Below are 9444 nucleotides of genomic sequence, written 5' to 3' on the forward strand. Positions count from 1 at the left end.
TTCCTCTCCCTCTTCAAATGCACCTCTTTTGAGCTGTTGTTGTTTTCGTTTCGCCTGGTCAGACTGTCACTCTCGCTTTGCCGATCTCTTTCTTTGCTTCTCTCGTCCATCTCTTCCACTCGCAACCCTCTCTCTCCAGCTCAACTCAAATTTGTGCCCTCACGCACCGACCGCCGAAGAACCAAAAAAAAAACCCGACGAGCAACAGTCTCGGTTAAAACGGTGTTCTTTTTCTTTTTAAATTGGGACAGTCGTCGCTATTCCATTTCTCCGTCCCCCCCCCCCCTTCCCCCGTTCGCGTCGTTCTCTTCTCAGCAACGCAAACCATTTTCTTCTCTCTTGGGCTATTCTTAAAATTGCGCGTCGGTCCGGTTTTTTTTTTTTTGTATTCTCTCTTATTACTTTCCTGTTCATTGACGTGTGCATCGAAGGCCGTTGCTTTTTCTCACATTCCTTTCGTTTTGCTACCTGCCTTCTCGTGTAATACGCACACACCCATATATTTATATACTTTATTTGTTTATCCTCTTCAATTTCAGCTTCATGTCACGTTACATCGACGTCGACGACATCCGCATCGGCGCGGACTACCGGTGCGTGTACTGCTTGAACCCCGTCTCCAACGCGCTGCTCAGCCGTCAGTGCCGTCACCACGTCTGCGGTGCCTGCGCTGCCGCTTGCAGGGGCCACTGCCCATGGTGCGGGTGCGGCACCTACTGGAGCGCTGACCCTGCGTTCAGTGCAGAGGCGCAGGCAGCCGTTGAAGAGGGTCTCATCCAATGTGCCGTCCAGCAACTCCGCAAGGCCTTCGGCTACGAGGGTGAGGCGGCGCTGCGCGAAACAGCCGTGAGTTTCCTCAACACCGAAAGCCGCGAGGCCAACGTGGGTGCGATGATGGAGCATCTCTCGCAGAAGCGCAAAAACATCTACGCCGCGTCGCCCTCTCCCGATGCGGTCGAGACAATGCAGCGAACGGCGTACACGTGTGACGACGCGTCGGTGCTGCACCGTCTAGAGAATAAGAGACACATTCGCTCTCTGATGATCAACGACGCCAACTTTTGGGACACGAGACTGCTGTCCGGGTTCACGGCATTGCAGGTGCTTCGTCTGCGGGGCTGTCGCCGCATTAAAGACTTGTCGGGGCTGAGCGGGTTGAAGTTCCTCAAGACCCTCAACGCCGCCGGCACCGGCCTGCGCAGCCTCAAGGGCTTGGAGCACTGCCCATCGCTCGAGACGGTGATTGTGACGGGCTGCAGGAAGGTGGCCAGCATCGCTCCTCTCTCGCAGCACGCGTGCTTGCGGACGCTGCACTGCGGGCATACGAACGTGGCGGACATCGAAGCCGTCGCGTCGTGCGAGCGCCTGGAGGTGGTCACCTTTGACGGATGTCGCCTGCTTACCAATCTGTCCCCGCTGGCGGGCCTAACGAAGCTGAGGGAGGTTGGCGCGGCCACCACCAAGGTGACGATGCTGGAGGCGCTGCGCGGCAGCTGCGCAACGCTCGAGCGCGTCGTTATGGACAACTGCGCCGGTCTGTCCGACTTGTCGCCGCTGTGCGAGGCGGAGCACCTCAAGGCCCTCCACGTCAACGGAACGAGCGTCCGCGACCTCTACGGCTTTGGCAAGAAGCCGCTGAACTCGGTGGAGCAGCTGCACCTCCGCGACTGCGACCGCATCCGAAACATCGCCGACCTCGTCGCGGCGAAGCATCTACGCGTGCTCGACATTGGCCACACCAGCGTGTCGAGCCTCGAGTACCTCGTGAACTGCATCGACACACTGGAGGAGCTGAACATTGAGGGCTGCCGCCGCATCACCGACATTTCCATCCTATCCACGGCCGCGCAGTTCAAGTCGCTCCGTGCCTCAGACAGCGGCATTCGCAGCATCGCCGCGCTCTACCCGTGCAGCGCCACGCTCGTGTGCGTCAGCGTCGGCGGGTGCGCGGAGGTGGTCGGCGCCACAGCCCTCGCGGATGCGCCGCTGTTGCTGGAGGTCGTGCTGCGCGGCACGGGCGTGACCAACCTCCACTTCCTCGAAAACTGCAGCAGCGTGCAGATCCTGGATTGCGCCGACTGCGTGCGCATCCACGATCTCTCGCCGCTGCGCAAAGCGACGAACCTGCGCGAGGTCGTCTTTTCCAACACCCGTGTGCGCGATATCGCGGCGCTGGCGGCGTGCCCGCAGCTGGAGGTGGTGAACTGCGCGAACTGCCCCGACGTCGCCGACGTCTCCGCGCTGGACAGGGCGGTGCACCTGCGCCACGCTGTCTTCAGTGGCACGAGCGTCCGCGACATCGCGCCGCTCTCCAAGTGCACGGCGCTCGAAGTGGCCGACTTTCGCGACTGCGCTGCGCTCTCCTCCATCGACGCACTCGTTGCCTGCACGCAGCTGCGTCGCGTCATCTTTGCCAGCACGAAGGTCCGCAGCATCGCCCCTCTGAGCCGCAGCCGGCACATCGAGGTGGCCGACTTCGCCTTCTGCAGCAACCTGACGGACCTGACGCCTTTTTCGGTCGCGACAGAGCTGAAGACATTGAACGTCGAACACACCGCCGTGGGCAGCCTCGTGGCGCTCGCAGACAGCACACAGCTCGAGACGGTGAACGTGGCCTTCTGCGCGCAGGTCGACAATGTCACGCCGTTGATGCACTTCGCGCATTTGTGGTACGTCAACCTGCAGGGGACGCGGGTGAGCGACGTCTCGCCGCTCGTGACGTGCCGAATGTTGGAGGTGCTCGACATCCGTGACTGCAGAGACGTCACCGACGTGTCATGTCTCTCGCGTGCCGGCGAGCTCTCCTCGCTTTACGTGCACCGCAGCGGTGTTCGCGACATCAGCTCGCTTCGCCTCAACGACGGCGTGAAGGTCTTCGGGCTCCCGGGCCGTGCAGTCAGCACAGCCACTGAAGCCCGAAGCCCGTTCACGCCGCTGTCGGAGACCTCCACCCCGTCCAGCGACGCGCAGAAAATTGAAAAGACGCCGTCGTCAGATCGGCGCTGCTCGTACGCTTCCGGCCCCTGCAGCTGCATGTAAGTGTGCCACCCCGACTTCATTGTGATATCCTCCCCCGCCCCCCCCCCCCCCCGGACCTACTCCCTTTCCCTCTTTTCCCAAGAAATCTTTGTATTTCTCTCACGACTGCAGTCGAACATTCGTGATGACCTGTTACAGCAGGCCCAGTCTGAAGTGATTTGTGTGTGTCGGGTGCCTGGGCCGCCATGGGGCTTTTTTAAAGAGCATTTCAACGCCATGTATGACTGACCGTGCGCATTCCCTATCTTCGCTTCTCTAGATATTCCTCCATCTGTCTATTACTCTACCCATCTATCTCTCCCTCTTTCTCTCTATTTATCTTCTTGTCTCTTACTTCATTCGGTGAGCTTTCTCCTTGAAGCTCTCACCTCATTATCACTCCATCCACGTGTCCCATGTACCCGCACCTCTGACCGCGTCTTTCATGCCTGCCTCACCAGCGGGCGCTACTACAGCAGCTGCGGAGGTCTTGGCACAGCAGTTCACGGAGCTTGTTGCGCAATCGCACAAAGCCGGCGGAGCTGCACAGGGAAAGTTTCAGCACAGTAGAAATGCGCCTGTTCGTGCGAGAAAGGTCGGAGGCGGGTTTCCAGTCCAATTCTCCGTGAACCGAAAACGTCATGTTTTGACTCTTTTGAGTAGCTTATGAGCGAAATCGGCTGCTGTCGCACCTTCGGGTTTGGAGTGCCATTCGGTGTCGATCCGGCGATGTACCTCATTGTGATGCCGAGCGCCGCGCCCGATGGAGAGAGAGAGGCACCACCGGCAAAACCGTCACATACACAAGCACGTTGCTGCAGGCTAGCAGGAAGAAAAGTACTTCTCTTTCTAAGGGATCACAGCACGCATTCGATCTTTGTGCAGGAAGACGGCGGCAGATAGAGTTCTGCAGATTACTCTTCTTCTTTCAGGCTTGAAAACGCTAGCGTGTATTGCGGGCTTGTCTTTGCTCATTGTTTTCTGCTCATTTGGCCTTCTTTTCTAGTTCTATGAGGACCACTTCAAGTGCCTTCGTGGTATACCGACCGACGTCTGTCTTGCTCTCTGCTATTCAACAATAATCGAAAGAAAAACCATAGAATATGTTGCACGGCACGGGCTTCGAACGACCTGCATTGCGAACAGACGGAGCGGTCCTACGTGCGTCGTGTAGCGCTCTGGGAATCTTTATGCATAAAGCATCGGATGTTGTGACTGCTCTAGTTGATGTAGGGCTCTGCTCTTGTACTTTCTCCTCTGTCTACATCTTTTCTTTTTTTTCTCTCCGCATCCCGCTTGAAGAACTCAACGTGTGATTGAACTCCGCGACGCTGCAAACATCTCCTGACGCTCTTGATCGCTGCTCAAAAGATGCAGCTGCAGAATCTTGAGCTACTCAGTAAAGTGCACCGCGATGACGGGCATCGCCGGTACTGCTGTCGCGCCACGGACGCGTGGTACCACTGCGTACACGGCATTGCAGCCGCTTGGTCGGACGCACAGGGCGTAGAAGCAGATGCCGCCTTTCAGCAAATGATGACAGCTGAGGCAGCCCCCGTTGAAACTCCCGCCGCATCGACGACGACGGCGGCAGACGCGCTTCGCCGAGTTCTGAAAGTGGCCGACGTAACGTCCACCACCAACTCCAGGGAGTTCCCCGGCCCGATGTGCAGCCCGCTGTGCAAAAGGGACATCCCCCAAATTCGCCAGCACACCTACACCGTCACAGAGAAGAGCGACGGCGTTCGCGTCGTGGTGGTGGCGCTGTGGGTGGCCGATTTCCCGCAGTGGGCGTGTGCGAAAGGGGCGTGGAATGTCTCGCACCTTTCCTCGGTGATGGCACTGGAGAAGGCGCGACGGGACGTGCGGGCCGGGATGCACGACACGGAGACGCCGTCGTCGTCAGGGGTCAGCGTGATGCTGCAGGGGCGCCGAGTCACACTGCAGTCGGCAACCACCTCCGTCGAGGCGAGCGAGCCAGCGGAGACGTACACCATCGTCGCCGAAGGTGAGGCTTTCGCGGCGCGGCGTCGCTGCGGCGGGCGCCACTTCGCCTACGCGGTTGATCGCTCGATGGACGCCGCGTACCTATTCCTAGACGATCACACAAGCGCCCAATACCGCAACTTTGTCTTGGACGGCGAGCTGATGTGTGTGCGTGGTTCAACCCTCGCGAAGAAAGAGGAGGGCGGTGATTCCTCTGCTGCGGGTGCGACGGGGGCGCGTTTGCTGTTGGGCGCGTTCGATCTTTTCTGCTTTACCCCCGCAGGCGAAGAAGAAGCGGCGAAGCTGGTGGACGCCACCATGATGGAGCGCTACGAGCTTCTGCAGAAGTTAATCGCCACCTGCGCCGCCTCCCCTTCACTCAACGAGGAGCACGGCGGCTTCCTAGAAGGGCATGTGACGTGGTACGCAAAAACCATGTGGCGTGTCGCGGACATCGGGGCCTGTCTGTCGAGGCTCCGCTACAGCAGCGAGCACCACTGCTTTCTCTTTGACGGGCCGCACGGGCCGACGGAGAATGACGGACTTATTTTTACCCCTGACCTGTTTCCCATATCAGTCGGCTCCAGCAGCGTGCAGCTCAAGTGGAAGTGGCGTCACCTCCTCTCCATCGACTGGCTGTTGCTGGCCTCGGATAAGCAGGCCGACGTCTACACGGTGTCGCTCTTCTTTATGAAGAAGAATTATGGCCACAGGGAAGACGTGATTGGGCACTGGCGCCTGCGCAGGCCCATGTACATCCGAAACCCACGCGGTTTCGAGATGCCGGTCGACGCGGCGGTCGTGGCGGAGTGCGCGTACGACTTTGCGCATCAGCAGTGGTACATCCAACGCCTGCGACCCGACAAGCGAGGCGCCAACTCGATCGTGACGGCCATTTCGGTTTACGAAAGCCTCGTTGAAAACGTCTCCCTGCCGAAGCTGCTGCGTCTGCTTCAGGGGGAGGCGGACGATGACGCAGAAGAGAAGGGCGACGCAGCACGCGTGGCGGTGGCGCTCGAAGACGCCGTACTCGCGGACGTAAGCGCAGTGACGCCGTCGTCCAACTCTGTCACCGCTGCGGGTCCACCGATCGTTGACCTGGCGCAGGCGGAGAAGTGTGTGACGGCCGCCGTGACGCTGCGCGCCATTCGTGAGAGCCGCGGAAACACAGAAATCTACCTCAACGCCTTCACCAACAACACGAACAAAGCTGTCAAGTTTCCGCTGCCCTTCCCGCTGCGGAGGATCAGCGACTGTGTGGGCCTCGGCTACGACCCGGCCACCGCTGCCGCCTCTGTGCCGTCACTGGCGGAGGCGCTTTACATTCAGCTGGGCAACGCCGGGGGGTGCTACGCGTGGTCGGACTTCGTGGTGGACGCCTTTTACAACGGTGAGACGGGCTACTGGGAGCTGATCCACCTCAACCCACGCGGCAACAACAAGGATGCTCTCTTCGACAACGTCATTGAGCATCTCGACTGGCTGCTGCATCACGGCGACAGTGCGGCGTTGGCACCGCTGCTGCAGCGCAGACGCGACAAACCGCTCGTGGTAGCCGCAGTGCCCACGTCCGAGGCGACGCAGCAGACAAGCCGCCACTACGGCGCGGTGGCGAAGGAGCTGGCCCACGCCGAGCGCAGCGACCTGCGCCGCTTCAACAACTGGGTGAAGTCGCTGCTCATCACCGCCGGCGCTGCGGCGGTGCGGACGACGCTGAAGGACCCGGCAAAGCTGCACGCCCTGGACCTCTGCTGCGGCCGCGGCGGGGATCTCTTGAAGTGGCAGCACCTCCACCCCGCCTTCGTCTTCATGACAGACGCCTCGGTGGAGTGTGTGGCCGAGGCCGCCGCGCGCTACAGCACCTCGGAAGGGCAGAGCATAAAGTCGAGTAATGCGCAGCGACGAGGCTTCCCGGCGTTCTTCGCCGTGCACGACGCCTTCGACGCCACCTCCGGCCTCCGCGGCGACCTCCTCAAGCGCGGCCCCTTTCAGCTCACCTCCTGCCAATTCTCCATGCACTACGGCTGCCGCTCGGCGGAGGGCATTCGGTACTTCGTGCGCGCCGTGGCGGACTCCCTCGTCGCGCGCGGCCGCTTCGTGGGCACCACCGTAAGCGATGCAGAACTGCTGGCACGTGCGAGGACGCACGGCGCCTCCTACGGCAACGACGTTTACCGCGTTCACTTCCCCGCGGAGGCCTTCGCGCAGGTGCAGGCGGCCGACTTCGAGCCGTCGCGGCTGACTTTTGGGGTGCCGTACTCGACCACGGTGGAGCGCAGTGTGCAGGACGTGGTCGAGTACGTGGTGCCGTGGAAATCGTTTGTGGAGCTGTGCGCGGCGCACCACCTTCAGCTCGTCCAGGAGGACAACTTCATGCATTTTTACGAGCAGCACAAGGAGACGCCGGAGGGCAAAGTGCTGTTAGCGGAGATGCGTCGCAAGCGCGGACACGACGGCGAGGCGACGGCGATCCCCCTTTCGTCGGAGGAGGTGGAAGCTGTGCAGCTGTACCGCCTGTTTGTGTTCGAAAAGACGGCGTGAGGCGGGGCAGCTGCGGTGCGGAGTGCTGCCCGCACTTTCCCGTGGCGAGCACGAGGGCCGCTCTTTTGGCCTGTAACCCTCTGCGGCGTCCACAGTGCCGCCAGCGCTCGAGTACGTCGAGGTGCTTTTAAAAAATGCGTCCAAGACGACAACGACAAAAAAAAAGAAACGCCGTTTTGGCTGTTATTCTTCCTTTGCGCATTCCAGCACTTTTTTGCCGGGTGAACGCAGTTTGTTCTTTTAAGCGGTAGAGGGGTCTCCTCAAGCGGTCCTTTCAAGAATCGCCCGGCCGTCAACGACCAACGGTGGGAAGAGACTCACCTTTTTTGCACTTATCCACATCTTTCTGCCTCTCCTCTGTTGTTTTGTGTTTTCCGTTATCGTTGCTTGTTATGGTGACTGCGGTCACGCATGGAATTAAACACATGCGTCGGACACAGTAACTTTTAAAAGACGATCATTTTCTTGTGTAAGCGTGTGTGCGGGCACGTTCCTGTTGCAACTATATTTTATTTTCCTTAGCTCTTCCTCAGCCCACACACGCACACTCGCGCGGGAAGTAGAAATGTACGGGGCTGGCATGGACGAGATGCTGAACGCCATGTTCGGCGCAGGCGGGATGCCGGGCATGGAGAGCATGGGCGGCTTCGGCGGTCGTGGCGGACGCGGGCAGCGCGCTCGCCGAGGTCGCGACGTGGGCCACGCCCTTCCAGTCACCCTGGAAGACCTGTACAACGGGAAGACGGTGCAGGTGGAGCGCCGGCGCACGGTGCTGTGCCCCGAGTGCAAAGGCAGCGGCTCAAAGAAGAAGAACGTCCCGCGTGGCGGCAACGTGTGTCCGCAGTGCCGCGGCAGTGGGGTGCGGGTGGTGGTGCATCAGATGGGCATGATGGTGCAGCAGTCGCAGGTGATGTGCGACGCCTGCAGCGGCACCGGCGAGCTCATCGACCCGCGCAACCGCTGCCCCCGCTGCTCGGGCAGTAAAACGGTCGAGGTGGACGCCCCGGTGAGCGTCGTGGTGGCGAAGGGGATGAGCCACAAGCAGCAGCTTGTTTTTGCCCGCATGGCGGACGAGGAGCCCGGCGCGGACCGTGCGGGCGACTTTGTGGTGGTGCTGCAACAGCTGAAGCACGACATCTTCACACGCGACGACTGCGACCTGCACATGCAGCACCACCTGTCGCTGCAGGAGGCGCTGTGTGGGTTTCAGTTCAAGCTTACGCACCTTGACGGTCGCGAGCTGGTTGTCCGTCAGCCGCGTGGCCAGATCACGAAGCCGGGTGATGTGAAGGCGGTGGTGGGCGAGGGCATGCCGGTGCTGAAGCAGGCGGGCAAGTTTGGTGACCTCATTATCGAGTTTCTCGTCGACTACCCGGACCGCGTGGAGGAGTCCCAGCTGCAGCTGCTCCGCCAAGCGCTGCCGCCGCCGAAGAGCGTCGACGCCACCGCCAGGAACGAGGAGGAGGGCGAGGTCTGCTACGTGACGCGCGAGGACCTTTCTATTTTGGAGGAGGAAATCAAGAAGGACGAGGAGGCCGAGGATGAGAACGAAGGCCCGTCCGCCGGCTGCGCAGCGCAGTAGTGATGCCACCGTGTCTGCTGTCCTCCGTTCTCGTGCGGCGTGCGAAGGTATTCGTTTGCGACGCATTTGCCCGTTCACCTCGGCCCCTTCATCGGCTCCCCCACCAGAAGGGAAAGAGGAGCTACGCTGTTTGTTTGCCTCTTTCGTGCATTTCGTCTGCCCAATTCGAAAGGCGCACACGGAGCGGTCCCAGCACGACTGCTCCACGTACGTGTGTCCACGTGGCTGAACAGGTGGTTAGACCCTTGCTGACGAGGGTGGTGCCTGTTGCTTGTGCTTATTTCTGCTGTGCGTCAGATGTGGGCTGGCCCGTGTTG

The 9444-nt window shown here is 60.5% G+C and overlaps 4 protein-coding genes across 4 annotated transcripts; all 4 read left to right on the forward strand.

Moving 5' to 3' along the window:
• Positions 1–137: 137 nt before the first annotated feature.
• ABB37_04894 (hypothetical protein) lies at positions 138–3039 on the forward strand (the record flags this gene model as incomplete). Its single annotated transcript, XM_015802723.1, has 1 exon — positions 138–3039. The coding sequence occupies exon 1, from the start codon at positions 544–546 to the stop codon at positions 3037–3039; it is 2496 nt and encodes an 831-aa protein (XP_015659167.1). The 5' UTR covers positions 138–543.
• A 359-nt stretch (positions 3040–3398) lies between these two features.
• On the forward strand, positions 3399–3688 carry ABB37_04895 (hypothetical protein; the record flags this gene model as incomplete). Its single annotated transcript, XM_015802724.1, has 1 exon — positions 3399–3688. Exon 1 carries the CDS (start codon positions 3464–3466, stop codon positions 3686–3688), a length of 225 nt encoding a protein of 74 aa, XP_015659168.1. The 5' UTR covers positions 3399–3463.
• A 630-nt stretch (positions 3689–4318) lies between these two features.
• On the forward strand, positions 4319–7545 carry ABB37_04896 (methyltransferase putativemRNA cap methyltransferase-like protein; the record flags this gene model as incomplete). The annotated part of the gene is made up of 1 exon (XM_015802725.1): positions 4319–7545. The coding sequence occupies exon 1, from the start codon at positions 4390–4392 to the stop codon at positions 7543–7545; it is 3156 nt and encodes a 1051-aa protein (XP_015659169.1). The 5' UTR covers positions 4319–4389.
• Positions 7546–7983: 438 nt separating this feature from the next.
• On the forward strand, positions 7984–9127 carry ABB37_04897 (putative heat shock protein DNAJ; the record flags this gene model as incomplete). The annotated part of the gene is made up of 1 exon (XM_015802726.1): positions 7984–9127. The coding sequence occupies exon 1, from the start codon at positions 8111–8113 to the stop codon at positions 9125–9127; it is 1017 nt and encodes a 338-aa protein (XP_015659170.1). The 5' UTR covers positions 7984–8110.
• Between the last annotated feature and the right edge of the window lie 317 nt (positions 9128–9444).

The sequence above is a fragment of the Leptomonas pyrrhocoris genome, assembly GCF_001293395.1.
Source record: "Leptomonas pyrrhocoris isolate H10 chromosome Unknown, whole genome shotgun sequence".
In the NCBI taxonomy this organism is placed as follows: domain Eukaryota; phylum Euglenozoa; class Kinetoplastea; order Trypanosomatida; family Trypanosomatidae; genus Leptomonas; species Leptomonas pyrrhocoris.